At 43.0% G+C, this 27,025-nt stretch overlaps 1 protein-coding gene across 3 annotated transcripts in view; it reads right to left on the reverse strand.

Moving 5' to 3' along the window:
* The window catches only part of DMD (dystrophin), a 1,498,644-nt gene that overhangs the window by 161,388 nt on the left and 1,310,231 nt on the right, over positions 1-27,025 (reverse strand). For all 3 annotated transcript variants that reach the window (XM_077807212.1, XM_077807209.1, XM_077807208.1), the window contains one exon: positions 8,537-8,615. In XM_077807212.1, the coding sequence (XP_077663338.1) occupies positions 8,537-8,615 (79 nt within the window). The remainder of the gene's footprint in view (positions 1-8,536; positions 8,616-27,025) is intronic.

The following is a 27,025-nucleotide window of genomic DNA, read 5'->3' on the forward strand; positions in this document are numbered from 1 at the left end:
CAGATGTTGGAGATATTGCTGCTAGAAGTCACAGTTGGGCCACATGCCATTGTAGGCAGTCCCATCAAGCCATCCCCTCCACAAACTTATCAAGCTCAGTCTTGAAGCCAGTTAGGTTTTTTGCCCCCATTGCTGCCCTTGGAAGGTTGTTCCAGAACTGCACTCCTCTGTTGGTTAGAAACTTTTGTCTAATTTCAAACATAAACTTGTTGATGGCCAGTTTATATCCATTTGTTCTTGTGTCCATATTGGCACTTAACTTAAATAACTCCTCTCCCTCCCTGGTGTTTATCCCTCACCAGCTCCAAAGCTCACCGATACCATGGGGAGCCAGGGAGATTAACTAGGCATCAGGGGCCAAGGGATAAGCTCTGGGGAAGAGATAGGGGTCTGTGGAACTATGGAGGAGTTCATGGGGGATAAAGAAGGCAGTCAAAGAGAACTTGGCTTGAGGAGGCAGGTGGGGTTGAGCAGAGTATTGAGGGACAAAGTAACAGGAATTTAGCAAGAATGTGTGGGTGGCCTGGGGAAAAAAGCTTGTGTGCAGGAAGAAGAATGGGGACTGGAGTTAGCTCCTCTGGCACTACTGGCTTGATCCCCTGCCAAGGGAAGACTTTAAAATGCTGATGCCTCAGCACAGACACACTGTGCCACTGGTCTCTGAAAGGAAAAGGAGTGAGTAGGTATGTGGCGGAGGTCTGTGGAAAAGAAAGCAGGACTATGGGGTTGGGGGTGGAGGGGAGGAAATGAAGAAAAAGTGGGTCTTGTGCCTAGAGGCAGAGACCCAGAAAGTGGAAGAGCTCCTTTCCATGCCCCACATTTCTCCTAAAGTCCCTCTTTCCCCCCAGCCACAGCTTCATCCAAGCACCAAGCTCCCAGCCTCATGCAGCCCCCATCTCCAGCCACATAGATACAATTATAACTCTGAGGCTGTGGATGGCATTGTGTTCTGCACGGCTGAGGTTATGGGGCAAGTGATGCTGCTTTTCCACAATTTCAGCCCGTGCACGTCGGCGGAAGCACTCTATGTAGAAGTCCAGTCTGCTGTTTTGACCTTCAGGAGGAGTCCACCCAGAATCCTTCTTTTTGTAGTGTTGGTAGGAAGGTCTCTGTGGATTAGTATGTTGTTCAGAGGTGTGTTGGAAATATTCCTTGAGTCAGAGACGTCAAAAATAGGATTCTAGGTCACCACAGAACTGTATCATGTTCGTGGGGGTAGAGGGGCAGAAGGAGAGGCCCTGAGATAGGACAGATTCTTCTGCTGGGTTAAGAGTATAGTTGGATAGATTAACAATATTGCTGGGTGGGTTAAGGGAACCATTGCTGTGGCCTCTTGTGGTTTGTAGTAGTTTAGATAGTTTAGTGACCTTTTTCTTTTGTAGAGAAGCAAATCTGCTACTCTGAAACCTGTAATTATAACTCTGTAACTTCCAAAGTGCCCAATTCTGAACAATAACTAGGTTACCAATAACTTTTCTGAAACATTACAGAAAACATCAAATCTTGCACCCAGCCATACAGACCTCATATGCCCCCTGTGCAAAATTACTTGCAAAGTAATCTATTCAGATCACACCCATCCCATCTTAATCACCAAAACACATAAACAAATAGCCAGTAAACATGGCTGAAGTTGAAGAGTGCCTGCCTGATCATTGTTCAGGATGAGCGTGGAGTTATGGTTGAAAAGAGCTTGAGAGGGACAACTCATGAGGGGAGTTTAACTGGGGTGCTGAGAGACTTAATGGCTTATTGCTTTGATTACTACAGGTGCACTGGTGGGATGTGCAGCCTAGCAACCTTAACTCCAAGTCAACAATTTTGTGGTGAATATATATGTGAAATAAATCCACAGAGTGGAATCCTCCTGATCCTATTTTCTTGTAAGTTGTCATCACTAGACTGTTATTGCCATCACTAGACTGACCTTTTTTGGCCTCACTTGCTTTCATTGTGCTGCAAGACCCATTTAAAAAGCATGAATTCACCCCTGATCTGACCTCCCGCTTCACTGGGAGGTATCCTTATTTTTCACACATTTGCTCCCAGAAGTATAACTACAAAAGCAATGCTCGCAGGAATGACCTGCACATCTCTCAGTGCTGGCCAGCTGATGTTCTGACATCACAGCTCCCCAACAAACTGCCTCTAGCAGTAGTGCTGCTGGGAACGATGTAAATGCAAGGTGGCTTTATTAGTGCAGAGCACACTGCTCAGTGTAGTCAATGGACTTGTGGAGCCATCACCAGCTCTCAAATTGCTGAATATTAATGCTCCAGAAGCATTTTGTAAATATTTACAGTATGTCCAGTATTTAAAGGAAATAAAACCAGCTGTTTGACTTAAGTCCTATGTGTGTATATGTGTGTATATGTATGGGTGCACGCACCACTGAAATACAAGGCAAGTCTTCCCTGTGCCCTAGCTGCTTTCAAAGTAACCCTAACATCTGGCCCGCGGGACTGTCCTGCCCGGCCCCTGAGCTCCTGGCCCAGGAGGCTAGTCCCCAGCCCCTCCCCCGTTGTCCCTTCTCCCCTGCAGCCTCAACTCACTGTGACATCGGCGCAGTGCCCTGGGCGGCAAGATCCTGGGGCAGGAAAGCTGCAGAGCCATGGCCTGACCCGGTGCTCTGCACTGCACGATGCGGCTGCCTGTCCTGGTGCAGCTGTGCTGCCAGCCACTGGTGGTTCAGGCAGCACGGTAAGGGGGGGTGGTGGATAGAGGGCAGGGGAGTTCGGGGGATGGTCAGGGGCCGGGGGTGTGGATAGGGAGCGTGGTGGTCAGAGGGTGGGGAACAGGCGGGATTGAATGGAAGCAGGGGTCCCGGGGGGGCAGTCAGGAAGGAGAGGAGGGGTTGGATGGGGCGGCGGGGGGCAGTCGGGGCAGGGGTTCCGGGGGCGTTCAGGGGATGGGGGGGGAGTGGGGTGGGGCAGGGGTCCAAGGGGGGGCAGTCAGGAAGGAAGGGGGGGTTGGATGGGGTGGTGGGGGAACAGTTAGGGGTGGGGTGTCCGGGGCGGTCAGGGAGAAGGGGTGGTCAGGGAGAAGGGCACAGGTCCTGGGGGGCAGTCAGGAAGGAGAGGGGAGGTTGGATGGGGCAGGGGACAGGGGGCGGTCAGGGGACAGAGAGTGGGGTGGGGGTGGATGGGCAGGGGTCACTGGGGGGCCATCAGGGGGCGAGAAGCAGGAGGGGTCAGATAGGGGGCGGGGGCCGTGCCGTGCCTGGCTGTTTGGGGAGGCACAGCCTCCCCTAACAGGCCCTCCATACAATTTCAGAAACCCGATGCAGACCTCCGGCCAAAAAGTTTGCCCACCCCGACCTTGTACCAGTACAGAATGGTCCACGATTTGGGGGCTGCAAAGCTGGTTCTCCACTCCCCGCCTGCAATGCCTGCTCACCTGCACCAAGCTCTGCTCTGATGCTACTCAGGATCTGGCCCATAGTAACTGAGATATACAATATGTACTTTTTTAAAATAAAGAATCTGCTTTTTAAGCTATTATAATACCGAGAAGCAGTATTTCAAGGTACAATGAGAACCAATGGCTGGAAGTTGAAGCTAAACAAATTCAGACTAAAAAGCCAGACAGTGGAGTGTGCTTGTGGTAGATTCTCATCAGTGGAAATTTTTAACTCACGCTTGTGTGTTTTTCTACAAGATACACACGTACACTGTGTGTTCAGACACAGATATTGGACTTGAAGCGGGAGTTACTACAGGATAATTCTACAGCCTGTGTTATGCCAGAGGTCAGGCTAGACAATCACAGTGGTGCCTTCTGAGGTAAAAATCCATGAATTTATTGAAATTAGAAGGCAATGTAAGAGTCGACGTTTTGGTATTCAACATAAACTACATCTGCTCAAGTGAAACACTGGATTTATATAAAAGTTCTTGGTTTTAACTTTCCACACTTCGTGCAACTGGGAAATGAGCTAATGGTGTGATCCCCCTGCTTCCGTACACAGACTGCGCTAGCTCTCAGAGAGCTAGTGTGAGTATAAATAGCAGCATCGCCACAGCAGCCCGGACAGTGGCGGCAAAGGCTTGGCTTAGCTGTGCTGCATACACACCCACTGGCTACAGGCAGGTTTGTATCCGGCAAGTCTAAGCTGAACCTCCACCGCCGCGACTCATGATACTACAGCTACGCTGCTATTGATATTTGTCCTAGCAGGACAGCTTGACAAGGGGAACTAAAGGCCGCCCCTCCCCCCCCCCCCCAAGCCCACAGCTGTGTCTACTCCTGTGCCAGGCAAAATGGGTAAGTGAAGAGAGAGGGGAAGGTTTCAGTTTGAATTGACTTCCATTAGTTAACGTAGATAATTAATGTTATTTTAAATGTACTAAATCCAATGGGCTAAACTCCAAATCTTTTCTTTTGCCTCCCTCTTCCACAAACTCTCAGAGTTTGGATAAAATAGGATGCAGATCTGAACAACCTTCAGACTGCACTGTGCCATCAGATTTTATGCTGATTTGGCACACTATGGGCACCTGGTTTGGGTTTTGCCAAACAGCTACGGTGTTAATTTCCCGCCTTTGTTTATCAAATTCATAAACAAGATGCTTTACCTGTGGTAAACAGCTAATAACCAATTTAGAAACCAGTTTCTTCCTAAAATTATAATGCACTATTAAAACTTATACCTTTAAAAATAAATTTATTTCTGATTGGTGGAAAAACAAGTTTGTCCTCAATGCCAGTCTACATGGAACTGTTTGATAATGCTATATAGGTCTGAACATCAATGTCTTTCAGGCAGAATGATAACACCTGCATCACTAATCACGTGGTATAGCAGAAATAAAACCGTTTAAACATAACATTGGCACAGACTGTCTACTTCTTTGAAAATAAAATCTGTCTCTCAACATCTATTTTTGATAAATGCCTTGGTTGGTTTCCCCTTGGAATGTATCAAGCAGCAGGAGACCATTATCCTGTGACTGTGCTCTATTCCATTGATATAATCTCTTAAATAAAGTTCTGCTATTTACTTTCGTTTAATCGCAGTACAATAGGCCAAAGACGTGGCTTCCAAGCAGCTTCATTTCAGTCTCTGCCTTGATGCTTTGAAGCTGTTTCAAGTTGTCTTTCAGTGCACTTCAAAACATCCTTGATAAAGTTATGGGGGTGAGGGGAAGTTGAATTGCTGGCAAAGACAATAATGGTTTGTTACAGCATTGGAAAAAAAGTTTAAATAACGGCTATTCTTCTGCTAGGTTGGGGTTTTTTGATCCCCCCACAAGTCTGCTAAGTAGATGAACTATGCAAGGCCTATAACTATAAATGTTTTTCTTATGGGCCCAACTTGCCCCTTGTGAGTTTCCACACTATAGCTGCCATGTGAAAAGTGGCCACCATTTTATTTTGGCCATATGAGTTTTACTCAGTAGGAGCCAATGAACTTAGCTGAAGTCATTGTCTTCTGCCATCCCAGAGTTTACCTCTGATAAAAAAACCCCTAATCTGAAAATCTAATTGGTATCTCTAAACCCTTATCCACCGAAGAGGCCCATCCTGTATCATTCCTACAAGGAGCCATGTTCTATCCAAACTAACACTAAATAGCTCAGAAACTTTTGCCAACTGGGAATTCTCACATTTGTCATTTGAAGTTGAGCTGTTGGGTTTAGTGTGTGGGTGCTGGGGGGAGTTGGTAGCCTGTGATACATAGGAGGTCAAACTAGATGATTTGGTGGTCCCTTCTGGCATTAAGCTCTATGACTCTCTGATTTAAAACATATAAATCACAAGAAAACCAAGTAGTGGGGGACGAGGGGAGAAGGAATATTCCCGCATAACACAGGCCACTGAATTTCCCTGAAGTAATCCTGTTTGAATTTGACCTAAAACATACTTTTAAGAAAAACAGACAATCTGGATTTAAAAGATTTCCAGGGATGGAGAATCCACCAAAGCCATTGGTAAGTTGTACCAATGGTTAACTAATATTGATTCACAGTCAATAACCAGAGTTGAGCTGAGCACCTATGTATGGCATAAATGTATGGGTTATCTTAACAACGGGGATGGCTCACTGATTCAGTAGTATCTTTATTGCATTCAGCAAAATTAATGGTAACCAGACAGCCAAACATTCTATATTTTTGTTGGGTTTCAGGCTTCTAAGTTTCTCCGTAGCAAGACTATCCCCTGTTTTACTGAATCGACTTTCCAAAATCAGCATGTATGAATTTCATCCTCTTAAAGAAACAGAAATGTAAGCAGCTACCACAAAGAACCTAACAAGGACATCTACCTGCTCATCTGTGCATTTATTTCTAATACCAGGTAGTGCAATGGGTATATTCTCAGAGGAACAGTAGGGTTAATTAATATCTGTGTCTATGTAAAGCAACAGATAAATAGATTGGGTGCTGCAGATGCTAAATTTCAGTCTTGCCCAAATTTGTGATTTTTTTCCCTCCAGACAAAACATTTGCAAGCTGAAAGCAGGGTTTTATTAGAATAGTTTCATCCTTAATGTAATGTTGTAGATTTGTGATACAACACTCGGTCTCAATAATTAGCAGGATGTTTTTGTCTTGTTAATACTACGTGATTATATATATTACAATCCAGGAAGTTTTTGGAGAGTGTTGGGGACAATTTCCTGGTGCAAGTGCTGGAGGAACCAACTAGGGGCCATGTTCCTCTTGATCTGCTGCTCACAAACAGGAAAGAATTGGTAGGGGAAGTAAAAGGTAGGGTGGTAACCTGGGCAGCAGTGACAATGAGATGATCGAGTTCAGGATCCGGAAGAAAGGAGAGCAGCAGAATACGGACCCTGGACTTCAGAAAAGCAGACTTTGACTCCCTCAGGGAACTGATGATCAGGATCCCCTGGGAGGCTAATATGACAGGGAAAGGAGTCCAGGAGAGCTGGCTGTATTTTAAAGAAGGCTTTTTGAGGGCACAGGAACAAACTATCCCGATGTGCAGAAAGAATAGCACATATGGCAGGCAACCAGCTTGGCGTAACAAAAAAATCTTCTATGAGCTTAAACACAAAAAGGAAGCTTACAAGATGTGGAAACTTGGACAGACGACTAGGGAGGAGTATAAAAATATTGCTGGAGCATGCAAGGGTGTAATCAGAAAGGCCAAAGCACAATTGGAGTTGCAGCTAGCAAGGGATGTGAAGAGTAACAAGAAGGGTTTCTACAGGTAAATACACTGGAGGGTAGGGATAGGGTCCAGAGTGACCTAGACAAATTGGAGGATTTTTTGGGCCAAAAGAAATCTGATGGGGTTCAACAAGGACAAGTGCAGAGTCCTGCACTTAGGACAGAAGAACCCCATGCACTGCTGCAGGCTGAGGACCAACGGACTAAGCAGTAGTTCCGCAGAAAAGGACCTGGGGATTACAGTGGACGACAAACTGGATATGAGTCAACAGTGTACCCTTGCTGACAAGAAGGCTAACGGCATTTTGGGCTACATTAGTAGGGGCATTGCCAGCAAATCGAGGGAAGTGATTATTCCCCTCTGTTTGGTACTGGTGAGGCCACATCTGGAGTTTTGTGCTCAGTTTTGTGCCCCCGACTACAGAAAGGATGTGGACAAATTGAAGAGAGTCCAGAGGAGGGCAATGAAAATGATTAGGGGGCTGGGGAACATGACTTATGAGGAGAGGATGAAGGAACTGGGATTATTTAGTCTGCAGAAGAGAAGAGTGAGGGGGAATTTGATAGCAGCCTTCAGCTACCTGAAGGGGGGTTCTAAGGAGGATGGAGCTAGGCTCTTCTCAGTGGTGGCAGATGATAAAACAAAGAGCAATGGCCTCAAGTTTCAGTGGGGAAGGTCTAGGTTGGATGTTAGGAAAAACTATTTGTCTAGGAGGGTGGTGTGATGCACTGGAATGGGGTTACCTAGGGAGGTGGTGGAATCTCCATCCTTAGAGGTTTTTAAGGCCCGGCTTGACAAAGCCCTGGCTGGGATGATTTAGTTGGGACTGGCCCTGCTTTGAGCAGGGGGTTGGACTAGATGACCTCCTGAGGTCTCTTCCAACCCTACAGTTCTGTGATTATGCACACATATGGAAACTTCCGCTATGTGATCATTTTTATACATCATGTAAGAAAAGTATATATGAATTCAAAGTCAGTATATACTGAAAATTTATAAAGAACTTGGGGTACAGGTACCGTACACATTTGAAATAATTATAGTTATCAGAAAGTCTATTTTATTTAATTAGTCAGCAACAACTCCCAGCTTTCAAACTAGAGTGGACAAGTCTAATACAGGAGTAATCCTGCACTGGTAGAGAAAGAGGTAAGGGGACCTGATGTTGGTAGGCTTTTCCCATCTATACTGGATTTTATTGAAATCAGTACACTTCTATACCAAGTTTTAGCCCACAATTAATTTTTTACCGTTGAGTTCTAAAACCATCTGCAATGGGGTTTAAAATGGAAACTGATAGCAACTCTAGTTGACACCAATAGCAGGGCTGGCTACCTAACTGAGGTTTTAATTTCTAAGGAGCACTGCACAAGTTATGCAAGAAAAACTAAAAATGACTTACTGGAAAGGAAGTGCTGAGATGTAGGGCCAAAATCCCTGTGGGCTTCATGCAACTGTCTGATGCGCTCATCAATGGCCACCTGAGAAAAAGAAGAGAAAAATGACTCTCCTCTCAAACATGTAACAAATAGCAATTAAAGTTAGGTGTCTATTTCATTAAAGAGTTTTGTTTTGTATAAGACAAAAGAACACTCATGCAACAATTTATAAACCAAAGGTTTGATTGCAGTTTACCAGGTTGAATCCAAAGACCAGGGAGGTCAACAATGTTTTTCTACTAATTTAAATGGCATTAGATCAGGCCCACAATAAACAGCCTGATAAACCCCTTTCTGTTAAACCATCTGAACGGCCTCCAGCCAAAATAATAATAAAAAAGATTCTGTTTTCTCTCTTGCAAACATTAAAATAGCAAACAAACCCCTCTTTTATTACCTGAATTTGAATGACTATGAATGAACTTTTTGAGAGCAAACAGCATAAAATAATAACAAGTATAAAAGAAAGTAATCTCATTTAGTATGAGATGCCAACTGCACATATGTAGTGCTACAATGCTGGTAATCAACTAGTGTTTGGGTACAAGCATATTCTTTGTTCTCTAATTCAATTGACTCCCATCCCCTTGACCTTTTCTTCCCAGTATGGTACTGTCCTTTGAAGAAAATGTTTTTTAGTGTCTTGCTGGGCTGATGTATTGCATGAAGACACAACTACTGTACAAATATGGTTTAAATTTTAAACCCCCCAAATCTGTGTGTCTCAGTATAACACAGTGTGTCTAGGACAGGTGGGCAGTAAGATAACCTCGTACAGAAAATTCCAAACAACATGAGTGATATTCACTAACAACTTTATGTACTATATTTCCAAAGGACAATGTCAGGTAACTTAGGTCTAAATTTAGCATTTAGAAACCAAAAATACCTAAAGCTAATAATAGTAAATTATCAGAAATGTTTTAAACAAAATAACTAATAGGAAGCAGATTAACTGAATGTAAGCATTTCCCTGCAAGGTCTGCAAACCAAACAATGGAGCACTATATTAGTACAAGAAAAACAGAAAGGGGAACAGATTAAGTTTGGTTTTGTTGTCCACATTGAGAAAGATGTATAAATAGGTAACAAACACCAAATATGATGAAAAAGGAAATTCAGGTTTTCAGTTTTAATATTTGTAGGTGTTGGCAGTAGCACGTTCACCCTTTTGACATGAGTGAGTGGCCAATGTTTGGGGTCTTGTGGTTTGTTACCATTAGGAGAAGCAATTCATGGAGAAGTCAGGTATTTCTTTGATGCAATCCCGTTTATTTACAAAGAATGTACAAAGTCCTGTTTCCCTCAGCACAGTACGGCTCAAACAACAGGAGGTAATTTCTTTGTTCACAGTTGCAAGTCTCTTTCCAGTCAGCACTCTGCCCCCCAAATCCTCTCTCCTGGTTTTCTCATAGTGTCACATTGCAAGTGCTTCTCTTGCTATCTCCTTGGTTTTCTTGTGCCGTCTATGTCTTCTTCTGACTGCCTCTGGCTGCTTCCCAGTCACAGATACACAGAGGCACCCTTTGTTTGCAATCAGCCCCCTGAGAAAGCCTTCTACCCACAAAACTCAGCTTCTGTGCTTTGGGCAGTGGCTCCCATTATTTCAGCTATTTTACTTTATAAAGGAGCTGAATTGCTTCTTAACTTTTCTGGAATGAAGGGTGGCTATCATGCCCACCAGCATCAAGAAGTCTGTGATTGCTTACAGATCAAAGATATACCTGTGGAAGCTAACACCACCTTTAGCATAACATTATTATTTATTTTAACCTGACAATGACCTTTCAATGAATCATAGTCCTCCATAATTTCAAATACTGGTTTTCAGCTCAATAATACATTAATTTTTTTAAAAAAATGAGCCATGCCGACGAAAATAAAAAGTATGTGTCTGCTCTTTAGACTCCTCTAAATAATCTCAAAACACATCATTTGTTTTGAGAGGGTTCTTTATAGAAACCTAAGGCTTTTCCTGTCTTTGATGCAACTATTTCAGGTCTTTCTTCAGTATTAGCATTTACTTATCAATACACAAAACAACATTCCATTTTAAGTTTTAACTAACAAAGGACAATGAAAAACAAAGATGATAAAAACCACAATCTGACTCATACAATCCTAAGAGTCTATTGAGAATGAGGGCTCTGCAAGGGATACAATAGACATCAGCATTTTTTATGCTATGATAATGACAAATCTGAGCATGTGATTTTGGGTAAAGATTTTGAAGCCTCGAGATATTTGTGCCTACTGCCAGTTCAGAGGCCTCAAAATTCTACGTATTATATAAAACTGGAAAAAGTCATGTATTTCTCTGAACTGTGTGAGTTTTGGTTAAACTGAAATTTTAGTCTAATATGTAAACCCAGCAAAATGACACACTAAACTCCATGGTGAATTTGTAAACTGAACAACTATATGTAGCCTTGGATGCTAGCCTGGAAATATCTATCTCTACAGAGGTGTATTTTGTCAATGTAAAACACAGGGAAGCCTTGATTACTCTTCAAGACTAATCAATTGAGCAATTAAAAATGATCCCATCAGTTATCCCTGCCAACCCACCCAGTACTGTTTATCAAGGTATCAGTGTACTGTGTGTATACTCATATACCAAATGGCACATACAGTTTTAGTGACAGAGTAATGAAGGTGCACTCTTATTTTCCATGACTATTACAAACTCTAAATTAATCATAAAATGACAGAGTTAGTGCTCACAGTAAAAGCTAAGTGTGAGCAAACAACAACTACTTAAAATTATAATCAATATTCTTGTGCCTGTGCCTGTTCCAATTTAAGCCAGTGGGGAATTTGCCACTGACTTCCATGGAAGGAAGTTTGGGTCCATCAACAGACTTCTCATCTGGTAAGTAATAGTATATGAAAAATTTCTCATTGGCACACAAAAATAATTTCTTTGGCATGTTAGCTAAATGTACTTTACATTTAGGGCTGAATCTTGCCACAGAAACGTGTATTTGCTTGTGATGAAAATAGCAACATTTTCTCTCTGAATTAATGTATTCATTTCACTCAAAAACACCAGTTTTTGAATGCAAGAATACATAAAGTAATGTCATACAGTTCAACAGGTAACAGCCTTATTGCTAAGCAGACAAAGAGAAATTAATCTACTCTTGCTTCAGATAGCCAGCTCCTAGGAGTACCAGTTTAATCAAACAACCAAATGAAAATTCATGCGTTTTGATAGCATAGTTTGGGTGTGTGATGAGCAGTAACTTTCTTTGCTCTTGCTCCTTATGTAAAAGGTTGATGATCAGCAAGATGGATAAAAGTCAGATTCAGACGCCCCTCCTTATATCGAGTAGTACCTTTCTCCACAAGTAATGCCACTGCTTGTGGTGTCAACTGCTACTCAGTGTAAGTATGGGTTATCAGAATTTGGTCTAAAGAAAAAGGCCCCGCCTTTACTGCCTGATTCTGATTTTAAAACAAACACCAAAATCTTCTGTAGTCAGAAGTATGGTATTATACATTCCTTTCTCTTCAACGTGACTGATACTTTGCAAAAGATGTACATTTCCTCATGTACTTTGTCCACAATTTTGTGCTACAGTTGTTTTCTTTCAATCATAAGATAGAAAATTAAAGAGCAACAGCAGTGCAGCAGACATTAAAACACTGTGATTTTAATTAAAAACACTGTAACCATGTAAAACTAGAGAGAGATGAAATATGACAGCTTCTGTTCAATCCAAAAATAAATTATAGTGCTTAAAAGCATTCATTCCTTCTTTTAAAACATAAGTGAATCTAAAGAGATTTATTAAAAGGAGTTATTCCTCTCTCTCCCCATTACCCGGTCCCAACACAGTGAATTGAATTTATGTCTGTTTATCAGATAAATAGATTACAGATAGTAACAAAGAAAAGCCATGTCACATGGTTACTGGAAACAGTTTATCCAATGTTGGGGCTGAAGCTTACAACGTTTTTTATAGCAGTTCCAGAAACGAGGATTTGCAGGACTTGGGTCTGTTACTTAGGCCTGGTCTACACTAGCAAATTAGGTCAGTATAATTAGATTGCTCAGGGGTATGAAAAATCCACACCCCTGAGTGATTCAGTTAAACTGACCAAGCTTCCTGCATAGACAGCACTAGGTCAACGGGAGAATTCTCCAGTTGACCTAGCTAGCACCTCTCGGGGAGGTAGAGTATCTACATTGATGGTAGAACCACTCCTGTTAGCATAGGTATCATTGTCACTGAAGCATTACAGTGGTGCGGCTGCAGTGTTTTAAGCGTAAACAAGACCTTACCTTTCCCCTCTTTCTTTGTTTGTTTTGTCTATTTTTCAGTTGGACATATTTTTGATTTGGAGGCTTTCACCTCGAATGCAAAACCAGATGAGATAAAGTATCTCTTTTTTAGACCAACCCCTGCCCTCCGCCCCGCGAAACTGCCACCAAAACCAAAAACTCACAAACAAACATACTTCAGGTGATGTTGTTGGCAGAGTTCTTGTACCCATGTTGGTCTCAGGATATTAGCGAGACAAGGTGGATGAGGTAATATCTTTTATTGGATCAACTTCTGTTGGTAAAAGAGTCCAACTTTCGAGCTACACAGACCTGAAGAAGTGCCTCTGTGTAAGCTCAAAAGTTGATGTCTTTCACCAACAGAAGTTGGTCCAATAAAAAAATACTACCTCACCCACCTTGTCTCTTTAAAATGATGTTGGCCATCATTTAGTTCTAACTCCCTGGTATGCACAAACAGCATTTAGTGCAATGCTTATAAAGATGTAACTGTATAACCCCATTTAGCTTTTCTGGTCTTCAGGCTTTGGGAGCCTTGATAAGTGTGACTGTGCGAACACACCCACAAAGGAACAACAAATAACTACACTCCCACATAATGGGACTACAACAAAGGCTCCCCTTGTGCTACTACACTAGTGAATTAGCTGTAAATCAGCCTCTCTATACAATTTACCTCCTGATGTATTGCACAGATTGTTTTTTAGAAGATTCTTTAATACTTTATTTCAGGGGTTCTCTAGCTTCATGGCACTGCAACCTCCTTCTGACAACAAAAGTTACTACAGGTCCAAGAGTGGGGACTGAAGCCTGAACCCGCTGGAGACCGGCTGCCCTGGCGGTAGTGGGGAGCGGGGAGAGGGGGTGGAGGGCAAAGCCAAAGCCCAAAGATTCAGTCCTAGGTGGGGGGCCTGTAACCCGAGCCCTGCCACCCAGGGTTGAAGCCTGAGGGCTTCGGCTTTGGGCCTCGGGCAGTGGGGCGCAGGTTTTGGCCCCAGGCCTCACAAGTCTAATGCCAGCCCCGGGGACCCCATTAAAATGGGATTGCAATCCACTTTGGTGTCCTGACCTACAGTTTGAGAATCGTTGCTTTATTTCATGTTCCAACCATATGTATTCCCACCCGGTTTGATGGGGAGGTGCCTCAAGAGGTTTATTACAGAGTTGTGGGTTCAGTTAGAATCTTTTAACCTCTTCTAGTTTAATGAATCTCTCATTCCATGAAGGAATTACTTTAATATTTTCCTAAAAAGTCCGGATGAGATCTTATATAAAGCGTTCAGCAGAATTGCTCTGTGAGATAATGAATCAATGTTGGCTCAGCAGACACAGGGATCAGTTGCGTGTGCGTTCATAAAAAAAAACAGACAAAAAGCATGAGACATCAATGCCAATATTATTTGAAAATTCAATGAAACTAGCAAGTTAGAAAAAAAGAACATACAATTTCAGACACATTATATCAACTGCACTCCTGGGGGCATGACCTACTCGACTGTTATTTCCAGGCAGATCTCTTTAGAAATCTCAAATTAATTTGCAAGATACAGAATAATAAGGGAATAAATAGGTAATTATTTTTTCTGTCTTTTCTCAGCACACTTAGTTTCAGCTCTCCAATTTCTAAAATCACATTTTATTCTTTCTGAGGAAAAGGACTTCCTTTACTATCTCTGATGCTCATGCAAATGAACAGTAGCTTCTATTACCACTATTATTAAGTCAAATTATACTGCCATTAAAATGACTCTACAATATCATGCTATTTTGAAAGGGAATAATTAATATTATAGTGGAAGAAACAGCATTCAGATCTCCCCCTTCCCACTTCATCAGGGATATCTTTGTCAAAATCCATAATGTCAACCAGATCCCAGATTCACAATGTAAAATGTAGAGGAAAAAAAATGATCTCAGTTTTTATTAAAGGAAAATAAAATATCTCCTCCCCGGAGTTTCTTGAGCTGTTTCACTATAGGTAAAACATAAACAAATATTAAAACACCTTACATGATAGCAAGAACATGGCTGCAGATGCTGGGGGATTTCACTATGCTGCACTGTTTCAAATTATTTCATTTTCTATTTTAAGATCAGTAACAGAAGAGATGGAGGGGGAGGTCAGGTAGGTCTCACCCATTCTACTGACAGAGTTAAAGCATTTAGATTTAAGCTTACCTTCTATACATTATTATTCATATAAAATATATCACCAGCAGAAAAATCTTATGAGGTCAGAGTAATATCCCTCTTCTAAGCATGTGAGGGCACAGGCAGCATAATGCTTAGACACTAATTACACAATTGTGCTTCCCAGTATTCAAACACAGGCAAATTATGAAGGATGCGTAGCGGCAATTTAAAATAGTTATTAATGTGAGAAAGTATTGGGGTCATTAACTGAAAAACAAATGAGATGCAATAAACAAAGAGCTAAGACAATTCTTGAAAAAAGATGGCTGAACCTGGCTGAGATTCTTAGGAAAAATAGTAGAGAAGGAAGGAATAGAATAAAATAATCTCATTCAAGCTGCTTTTAGTGCAGCAGCAAAGTAATAAAGTCAGGGGGTTAAAAATTTGTTCCACCAATGATGGTTTTCATGAAGAGAGGAGGGTAATTTTCTCTATTTAATAAGCATGCATACATACAATACTTAATAAAACAACACTTCTCTAATCCCCCACCATATTCGCAGCATTTCCATAGCATCCTGACCTTGACTCCAATCACATCCAATTTGACTGCACATCAAAGAACAATGGCTACTACAAGACCCTCTTTAATGTTACCCAGCACTACTCCTTCTATCTGCTGAAAAGCTTCTTTCTTTTCTCTGACTCAGAGCTGCCAAACTGCAATGAGGCTGTTCTTTACAAATCAATAAACAGGAAGATCTGATCTACTGTACTTCCAATAGCAACTGAATTCAGTCACTCCCTGTTCTTTGCATATCAGAAGATAAGGATGGGTTTAAATAAGCACACTTTGTGCTACTTAAGGAAGGACAGAGAAAAGGGGGATTGATGCCTTTTGTTTCTGAACTGCTGATATATGGAGTTAAATTCTGAAGAAGAGTCCTGTCTAGCTTAAAAGCCTGTATTTTTCATCAATAGAAATTGGTCCAACAAAAGATATTACCTCACTCACCTTGTCTGTCTTGACAGTTACTCATGAGGGCATGTCTACACTAGAAAGCTAAGTCAATGTAACCTGCCTTACGTCACCTAACCATGTAAGCATGCAAACTAGTGTTCCTACCACCACAGGCGTGGACTTTCAGCTTTCCCTAGGGGTGCTTGCTCCACACCTGCTCTGCCCTGAGGCTCTGCCCTGAGGCCCTGCCCCCCACTCTTTCTCTTCCCCCAAGGTTCCACCCTCAACCTGCCTTTTCCTGACCCCGCTCTGCCCCCGCTTCTCCCTCTCCCTCCTAGTACCTCCCGCCCGTTGCCGAACAGCTGATCAGCAGTGGGTGGGAGGTGCTGTGGAGAGGGGAAGGAGCTGATCAGTGGGTCCTGCTAAACAGCTGATCGGTGGGTGGCTGTTGGGTGCTGAGCACCCACTATTTTTTTTTCTGTGGGTGCTCCAGCCCCAGAGCACCCACAGAGTTGGCACCTATGCCTGCTGCTGCTGTAACTTGCCCACTAGGCTGATCTAGTAAATCCACCTCGACGAGAGGTGTAAGGCTTAGTTTGACATAGTTTGGGCAAGGCAGTATATAGATAATGTGTTACTTCCATCATGTGTTGGCTGTCAGGGTGGCTGACAGCTGGAGTAATGAAATTGACAAGAAGGTCAATTTCACTGCAGGTATGGTCCCTGGTTTGAAATTGAACCATGGGGGTGGGAGGTGTGAGCCCCAGCAGTGCTCACAGCTGGAGCCTTGCTGCCCAACGCTGAGAACCTGGGCTGTGGGCTCCCTGCAGAGCTCCAAGCAGGAGTCTGGCTACTGCCCGGGCTCTCTGCTCCCTGCTCCACGTGGAGCTCCTGACTGCCGCCAGAGCTTTCAGCTCCCTGTTCCACTTGTAGCACCCTACTGTGGGGAGCCCGGGCGGCAGCTGGGCTGCAACTGGGCTCCAGCTGGGAGCTCTGCAGGAGTGAGGAGCTGATTGAGCTCCCAGTGGAGCTCAGCGCTGAGCTGAGAGCCTAGCTCTCGACCTCCCGCCCCCCGCACACTCTGCCCCTCTTAAGTTGGTGAAAACACTTGTGGTGAGGACGCGCTGCACCGAGAGAAGGAGGGTAGTGTGGACAAGAAAAAAAGCAGTAATTATTGGGGTGGTTGTAAGTCAACATAACATAGTTCAACTTTATTGTGAAGTTCTGGGCTTGACAAGCAGTTTATTGGTGGAAAGATCTGTACCGTGACACATTTTTGGGATATAGTTAACTATTTCTCTGTGTGTGTGTGTATTATTATTATTATTATTTTTTTTACATATTCTTGATTGGGGTGGGGGAAATGAGGATAGTGAAGATAAATTGTTAATATTGCTCTAATGTGTTTTTTGATGATAGAAAGATTTAATTTAAATCCCAAAATGTCTGGGTTATGATAGCACGGTATTCTTAGGCAGATGATAATCTCAGTGACGTTATCTAATTCCTTCTTTCTGTAAAAAAAGAAATCCTAAAATCCACTAGGAAACTGTCTTGTACCTGGACTACATTTATTAATCCTCAATTGAAACAAGGGAAATAAAATGTAATAAAAATTCAGGAAACATTATTAAGTCCTGGGCATAGAGCCTTAGAAAACAGTGAAACACCACCTGGACTTAGTATGTCTACTGTGAAAAAAATCAGCCATTGCTTCTTTGGCTTTTGTTTTATAATCCTAACATAGATCAGTGAACTTCAGGTGTGGGTGTCTGTAAAGAAAGAGAGAAGCTCTTGTGATTTAAATAAGAGGAACATTCAAATTTAAAGAAAATATAAAAATCTGTAAACCTAGTGGCATCTTCTAAACCTGACATAATATAGTCATAATGTACCCCACACTGGCATACCTGGTGATTTTGGGCCAGGACTGAGAATTTTGGGGGGAGGTCATAAAATCGTGGAGCAACGAACCCATGAAGGGTTCAAGGAGGGCCCCTCAAGCCACAAAAACACAAAGCTAGCAGGGGTCAGAGAGATGGAGGCTCAGGATGAAGGGACCTCCCAACAGGAACAATATCACCCCATCCCCCCGAACAGGGGAAACAGAAGACCTCACCCTATCCTGTTTTGGACCTACTAATGTCAGACATAGATTTTATAAGTGAACAAAGAGATGACCTGACATTGTGAGGGGCATAAAAGCAACTCACCAACATAAATAGTAAGTGGTAGACCTGCAATTGGTGAAGTCGTGGCCCCACTTTGAACTCAGGGAAGAGAAAACTAAGCCAGGTGGCAAAAGATTCCCAAACCAGGGTAGTACGAGTACCATTTCTAGTCCCAAAGAAATTTCACTGGAGAGTCTTACAGATGGCATATGCGGTGCTCTGTTGAGGACATTAGGGCAAGAGAAAACCCTTGAAAAGTTAACCGTCAGATTTTGCTGGCCAGGAGGTTAAGTTCAAGGACTACCGTGCTTTGTGCCCAAAGTGCCAATTGGCAGGACCTAAAAGGACCCCAAAGGCTCTCCTAGTCTCCCCGCTTCCTAGAATATTTGGAGTATTCGGCTGCTCCCCAAGTCTATTAGGACTGACACTTCTCCCCCCTTGATCCACACACAGACTAACATCTAGGCCAGGCTTTTTTTTGTAGTCTAGGTGTCCGCCACTCACGCCTGCTTGTAAGAACAATCCATGAAGGGGCTATTGTGGCAGAAATGACCCCGTTGCCAGCACAAAAGACAAGTCCCAGTTGAGGGGGTGTCCCCCTACCCCTTCTGGGGGAGGTTGGGCACTTGTGGGGACTCTTTCCTTGAGATTGGTCTTCACTTCTGCCCTTTCATCCCTTTGGAACCAGGGTTCCAGGGAGCCAGGCTTGGCATTCGATCACCTCCTGACGGCCCCCCTCAGTGGGCCTGCAGGACCTCAGTGACTACTCCTCTAGCAAAAACATCTTTTGTCTTGGGTGTCCTGCCATTGGGCCTGTGGCTGTTAAATAATTTTCTGTCAACTAGATTGCCTCAGCAGAGTCTCAGCCAAGGTTGTAGCATCCAGTTTCACCCACACATCTGGGAGAACCTGCATAAATTGTTCCAGCACCACTTATTTGGTCACCTTCTCCTCTGTCTATTTATCAGGCTGGAGCCACCTCCAACAGTGTTCCTTAAATCTCCAGGTCACTGCATGATGTTGGGACCCCATCTTTCCCAACAGAAGTGCTATCGGTGGGTTTCTGCCATGATACTTCACCTTGGCATAATCTTGGGCTTCTGTGGTATCAACGTTCTTATATGCAGCTTGTGTAGGTCCAGTAAGATGTGGCACCAACAAGACAGCCCAGTACTCAGATGGCCAACAAGCTGCTGTGGTGGCCCTCTTGAAAGTGAGCAGGAAAGCTTTGGGGTCATCTCCATGCTCCATTTTCGTGAGTTTCACTGGGAGTTATGTAACATTGATAAGGCTCAGGATCCCAGCCGTCATGTTTTCATTTGGTTCTTGGGGTTGTAAAATGGCTGCCACCTGTTTAACCAAGCATTGTTGCTGTTTCTGCTGTTGTGTCGCCAACTCCCAAATGAGCTGCTGTTGCCGCGCTGCTTGCTGTTGTTGTTGGGCAGCTATTTGCTGGAACATCTGGTTCTGCTGCTGCTGTTGGGCTGCCTGTTGTTGCTGGATGTCTATCAGCCACTTCGACAATTTCCCATGGTGGTTGTTGTTCCTCCTCCTCGGTGACTGCCCACATTCTCCACCAAATTGTGATTGTTGGCACTTCATGGAAGAGTATTCTAGTGTTTAAGGGGGTCAGTTCCTATTAAATGCAAAGTGACGTTTGTATAGGAGCAGGGGCACTCCCACTTCCATTGTGCTCTGTCCAGGCCCCTGTGAGGATTACCAAAAGCCAGGCACTCAGGCTGCCCCTCCTTGGCCACTTCCTACCCTCGCTCTAGAGTCCAAGCTTTGCAGTCTGCAGCAGAGTTACTGAAGAAAAGTTATTTTCTTTAGTCTTTCTCGGCTTTAGCAGATAGGCTCCTCTTTTCCCAGAGGAGCTGTTGCAGCATCCCTTCTCAGGAGCTCCCAGACGATAGCCTTTTTCCTGGCCTTGTCATCCCTTCTGAGCTGTCTGGCTTCCTTTTAAGCTCCACCTCCATCTGGAGAATGCTCTACAGGTGTGGCTGGGTGGGATCATCTGGGCTAAGAGTTGTTCTTTAAGCCCGTCAGTCCTAGTGTGGTACATTTTCAGGATTCTTGTCTTTTGGGGTGAATTTCAGTGGTCCATGTTGCCTAGATTTTTCATTTGTAGCCACTACTAGTGATGAACCTGGAACAGGGCAACTATAAAAATACCAAAGCCTTTCAGAGGGACTTGGTATCTGGTGTCTGCTGGCAGAGATGGAGGCTGGGGACTGCCAAAGATCCAGGATACCCTCATTAATACTAAAAAAGCTGAGAATCTGGATGTAAAATGATAAACAGTTTGTGTGAATTTCTTGAACAACTTCTAAGTGTTGGCCATCGCCTTGTGCCTAACCTGAGATTCTGTAGCCTGATTTGCAAAAGTGCTGGGCATTCACAGCTTGTCAGCTTTCTAAAGAGCTATAAATACTGGATATTGGGCGTGATCCTTTCATCTCTAGTCTGCTGACATTTGAACGGGGAAAGTTTAAACCATGAGATTGAGAGCTTCCAAATAGTCATTTGGAATACCCTGGAAAATGCCTGGAAAGACTTTGCTACTGAACTGAGTCTGTGGTCTTCTTGGCCAGTTTGATCAGAATCTGCTGTACTGACTACTTGGCCAGAGACTGTGCAGCACACAGAGAGAAGAACACACATGCCAACAACTGACAACAGGTTCCACTTGAAATCCACAAATTATTTTCTGTAACAGTAGATATTCCTGACATTATTCGAATTTGTATTATTCATGAGGATTTGCCTGACTCCAGAATGATTTGAGTTATATCGCTCCCTATCTTTTTCCTACTGTGGCTCTAGTGGATTTTATATAGTTAGTTTTCTGCAGGTGGCTGATTATGGAATTGTTGCTGTTATTCTTTTAATTGTATTTAAGGATCAACATAGCCTATTTTTGGGTAGCTGGGTGCCATATGTTATGGGCACTATTTCAAAACAAGTTATTTTGGGCCATTTGTGTGTTATGTTCAAAAATGTATTTCTTAAGTGGTGCACACTGTTTTGAAGACATGCCATTCATCTTTGTAGAGAAATAGGGGGAAAATATACTTTTCACATCTTTGGGAAAACAAAACAAAAACAAATGTCCAGGCACAAAAGCAGACTTTTCACTTTTGTAGGTAGCTTTTCTTGTGCCTAATTCCCGAATGATTAAGGATCTAGGGGAAATGTGGTAGGAATGGCTGGAACAGGGTGTGAAAGCCATGATTGGAAAAGAAAGGGCTCTGGTGGTTAGATTTGCGATTGAAGTTGTTGCAAGTAATGTCTATAAAGGGTAAAAGGTGGACCCAGTCATTCTGGTGGTAATTAATAAATCAGGTACTGCTCCAAATTTTGATTCACCTATTCCAACAGTCTGTCCATTTGGGGGTGATATGTTGTGGAAAGGAGCAGGTCAGCATCTAAGAGGCAGAATAACTCTTGCCAGAAATGGAAAATGAACTGCATTCCATGGTCAGATGTGATGTTGGAGCGTAATCCATGAATCATGATGAAGTGATCAAAGAACAAACATCACTTCCACAGTTGAGATCTTCCAACAGGGCACAAAATGAGGCATCTTAGACAGCAAATCCATGACTGCTAGTATGGCTGAGTGGCCCTGGGAACTGGGCAGGTCTATAATGAATTCCATAGAGATGGACTCCCAGGGGTGGGAAGGAGTAGGTAGTGGGACCAAGGCATCCAAAGGTTTAATGTGAGGGACCTTCATCCAGCAACATACCTTGCAAAAGTCGGTGGAGGACCTAAAGGCCACCAGAAATGCCACAAAATCAGTTTTATACTTTCCTCCTGCCCAAAGTGTCTGGTAAGTCATAGCACAGTTGGAGGATTGTGAGGTGAGGCAGATCATCTAGGACACAAACAGCCTCTGAACAAGAGTACCCCATTTTTAACGGAGAAGTTTGGGCTGCAGTCAGCACTGAGTGACATCTGTTTTACTGCAAAAATGTCATTAGGTAGCAATTATCTCACAAGAACTACAAGGTCAGTATTCACAAGCACACTAGCAAAGGGGTGGGGCTTAAAGACAGTGGAGGGTGCTGAAGGTCCTTCCCTTTGTGGGAGAGTGCATCTGGCTTGCAATTGCAGATACTGTAAATTCAAAGTGTGAGTGTCTATCAGATCTGGCATTAATTAAGGGCCTTCACAGATCACAGGTACTCCTACTTCTTGTGGCTGGTGAACACTTGAAAGGGGAAGCACATGTTCCAGATGATGTTTCCATTCCTCAAAAGTAGCCTTGATGGCCAGCAGCTCCTTGTCATAGATTGTACTGTTCTGTTCTGTGGGTGTTTGTCTTCCTGAAGTAGAATGTGCAGGGGTGGAGAACACGAGGTGACCCCCTTCTGTTGTGACAGTGTAGACCTGATTGCATAATCAAATGTGTCACCCTTGATGGATAAGTCTGGGTATATTAACATGGGTGCTTTGGTCAAGGCCTTCCGTTGTTCAAAAGCCAGTTGTGCCTCCAGTGTTCAGACATAGGCAGAGTTCTTTCGGAGGAGATGGGTAAGAGGGGATACCACTCTGGAAAATCCTCTGATAAATCACCAGCAGAAATTAGCAAATCACAGGAAGCAACAGATTTTTGGTGTGGCCCAATACACGATGGCAGCAACTTTCCGGGGGGTCCACAGTAATCCCATCAGGCAAGATGACATAACCCATGTAATCAATGGTGGTGCGGTCGAACTCACATTTTTCAGGTTTTGCTTATTAGCCATTTGGCTAGAGGCGTTCCAGTAGTTGTTGGACGTGGTGGTGGTGCAGAGTTGGGTTCTCGGAGAAGATGAAAATGTCGTTCCAGTAGATTACTTCAGACTGGTCTAGAATATCCCTGAAGATGTCATTCACAAAGTATTGGAATGTAGCTGGGGAGTTGGAGACATTGAAGAAGGGCATATTGAAGTATTCATAATGGCTGTACTGGGTTCGGAAAGTTGTCGTCCACTCATCATCCTTCAGGACGTGGACCAGATTGTTTGTGCCAAGCAAATTGAGTTAATTGAAAATTTTAGCTGCACTGACGTGTTCCAGAATTTCTTTGATCCAACAGGAGAGGGTATTTGTTTTTGATGGTAATACTGTTCATGGCCCGATAGTCAACGAAAAGGTACAGTCCCATCCTTCTTTTTGATGAACAAGATTGAGGATCCACCAGGGGATTTGCAGAGCTAGAAGTTCTTGGCCAGGTTTTCATCATGATATTGCCATGGGGCCTTGAGCTCAAGTTCCAATACAGGGTAAATATGCCCAAAGGCGATTTTAGCCCTGGCTGAAGATCTGTGGGACAATGTGGTATTGGGGGAGGATATTGGCATTCTGTTTATCAAATACACTGGTAAGGTCACTATACTTTGCCAGAATTAGGGACCTAGTATCTCCTGATGCTGATGTGGCACCAAACCTGAAGGATTGCTTCCTGAGGGTGGGCTCTGTTTCCATCATGCTAGGCCTGGTTAGACACTACAGCTGGAAAAACCCATAGTAAAATATATACCTTCTGTGTCATGAAAATTCTTGGGTCATGGAGGGAGAGCAGAGAAGGGCCAATATGACCAGGAAGTAGGGTGAGAGGATCAGATCCAATTGCAGTGACTCATGGTGCTCCTGGATCTTGACTGAAAGAGGTGCTGTCTCATAGGAGATAGGCCTGGAGGACTGCATACTGCCATGGATCATCTCCACCCACTCCGGGGCAAGTTTTCTCTGTATGGAGATGTGGTTAGCTTGGGTGAAGGCCATGTCCAAGAAGTTGCTAGATGCCCCAGAGTCAATCAATACAAGTGAGGAGCAGCTTACCTGGAGTATGACTGAGACCTAGAGACTGAGCTGGACCTGCAAGTGGGGCTACGAGGAGTCTACTGGTACAGGGGCACACATGGGTAGCAGAAAGGGTCTGTTTGGAGAACTCAATTTCCTTGTTACATCCAGCCATGACCTCTCTACCAGACTGGATGAGATTGTTTTCTGGCATCCACGCTGGCCTGAACTTGTGGGGGTACCCTGAAGCAAAATGGCCACACCCTTCACAGTACAGAGACCATTTCAGCACCAGCATTCTTTCTCTCAGCCTTTGAGGTATCTTTGGGTGACATTGATTTGCATGGGCTGTGCTCTGGGACTTGGCAGAGTGCATGCTTGGGTGGCTTGTAGGTAGTACTAGGCTGGGGTCCAGCGTAAGCCCTCCTCTTCTTTAGGCATCACTCAAGCAGCTGGTTATTGATTCAGGTACAGAGTCCAATGTAGAATGACAACTCAGTGGGGGTTGACTTAGACCAGTTCAGCCTTTTTGGCTTCATTCAGCCCTCAATTAAGGTGGCATCTCTGCGTTACCTCAGTCCAGATGATGCTGGAGGCACATCATTAGGACTGTCACTGGCTCCTGGATTGGCTGTCACTGCAAACCTGAAGAGCGAGTGATGAGTCATCACAGGCTCTGGCTGAAGGATTTTCTCGCATTAAGATTCCTTCAGTTCCAAAGAAACTGAGATCTGTATCTTTTATTATTCAAATGTAAAAGTGTTTGCTTATATATGTTCCAAGACTGATAGAGCCAACCTGCTACACTTTTTAGTTTGTATTTACATCTCATTCTATTATTCATATTCAAGCAAATTTTATGACCACATTCTGATTCCCTTACTCATGTCAGATAACAACTTACCCTACAGGAAGTCCCACTGATTTCAGTGACACTGTTCATGAAGTAAGCTATTGTTCCACATGAGTGAGAATATCTGAATCTGGCACTCAGTAATGGGAAAAAGAACTCCAATGAGATCATTAAGTTTATATTCTCTGTCAAATACAAATAAAAAAGCAACTCGAAGGAAGGCACTACAATACATTAATCTCAAAAACCTTTCTTAAGTCCATTATTACTTTCCATGTGATTTAAGAAAAAAGTAGATAGCAGATGGGAAATCTACAGTGCTACATTTAGATCTCAGACAAATACAAGCACATCACATCTTAATGCAATTTACATTCCCACTGCCTGTTCTGAATGTAGTGTACATGGGTCTCTGAGGAAGAGAAAAGTGCTACAGTGCCATATTGACCTCTAATTTTCTCAGGAACAGGTTCCATCCTCTGATATATTTCCTCATCTTACACAAGTTTTTATAAAAGCTGTCAAAGAAAAATCCTGCACCAATAGCTCCAACAGCCTTTTATCTGAAGCAGTTCCATGATACATCTCACCAGAATTTTAATATTATACTTTATGTTAATGCCACAACCGGGTGAATCCATACAGGTATATCATTCAGCCACATCCCCTTCAACTTAAGACAAACACAATATAATGTCAGATAAACCAACCTTAGGTCTCTTTGTATATACACAATTGAGTAGACATTAAAAATGATGCATTACTACGGTGAAAAGCAAAGAAAGGAAAACAAATTTTTCCATTTCTTATGCTTCTCTGTAAAAATACTTTCATGCAGCATGACTGCTATTATTCAGTTTTTAAATAGTATTGGCTCTTGTACTATTTAGTTTAGAAGTGATTCCCATAACATTTTAAAATTTCTGTTATGTCTCTATACCATATTTTGCTTACTGTTTTGAAAGTGGCTCCTATTACCATATATAATGCACATCCTCACACAAGTGCCCCCTGCTTCTTAACAACATCTCAGTATGCTATTATTTTGCTCCCATTAAACCAAAGAAACCCATTTTCAGTCATATTGAGGATGCCATTTGTTTCCGAAAGGTCAGCTAATACACTCATCTTTTGTGTAAAGGGAATGCATCTTTGATAACTTGGGGAATTGTAAATAGAATGTCATGCAAGAAAATGTTTTATTTTATGACAGTCCCAGAACTTAGGTATATAATTTCCTATATCAGTTGAGCATCTCAAGTAAAGATTATTTTCTTGTACATCTAGCTACATCCTTGTTATTTTACTAATCCATTGTCCCACTAGTTTCACTGCTCTCTGCTGGCCAGAATTGTGAACTCCTTACTCACACTGAGACTACCAGGAGTAACTGTAGTAGAGCCCCAATCTGGATCTGTATTTCAAAATCTCAGATTTCTAAAACAAAGAGCCACTTACTCAAATTTGTCTTTACTATACACTGCTTTTTGATCTTTTAATCTCAGAGTTTCCCCTTTTTGACCATCACCTTGACATACTTCCTACCTACCCACCTGAGACCATCAATCCATCAATTTTCAAAACTTTGCTGGCACCCACAGTCCCCTCCTCTCCATTCTCCCTCATGTACACTGTTGTTAAATCTCTCGACTCTGCTCCAACCTCAATTATTTTTGCTAATTATCTCTCATTGAAATGTTCATCTCACTAACCATCAACAGTATTTTCATGTGTATGCAGAGAAACACTTACTATTATTTTTAAATGTTTACTAACAGAAGTTAAACTACTACTTACTTCAGCCTGTGGTGCTATGGTTGCTATGCTAAGCCAGAGGTGGATGAGGTGAGAGTAGGAGACTGGAGAGAAACATGGAGGCATGGAACACAGAGAAAAGGATGGGGACCATAAGGGCCATAGACTGGGGGGAACATGGAGGAGTGGTGTAAAGTCATGTTTCTCAAGCATTGTGGGAGCAGAACTCTGGGAAGACAGGAAGAAGGGATGATTGGAATGGAAGGCATAGAGAAGTGTGCAGAGGGCTTGGAGGAGGGAACAGGGAAATTTATGTGGGTGGAGTGTGCAAGTATGTTGGGGTGATAATAAGTAATGAAGGATTTGATGGGTGTAGGGAAATGGATAGATCTGTTATCTCCTTCTCCAGACTTTCTAACTTCATTTTTTCCTCCCCTTTATAAATTGAAGAAATTATAAATTGCCATTCAATTTTCATGAAATAAGCAACTATTTATACAG

Source organism: Eretmochelys imbricata, chromosome 1 (genome assembly GCF_965152235.1).
Source record: "Eretmochelys imbricata isolate rEreImb1 chromosome 1, rEreImb1.hap1, whole genome shotgun sequence".
NCBI lineage: Eukaryota > Metazoa > Chordata > Testudines > Cheloniidae > Eretmochelys > Eretmochelys imbricata.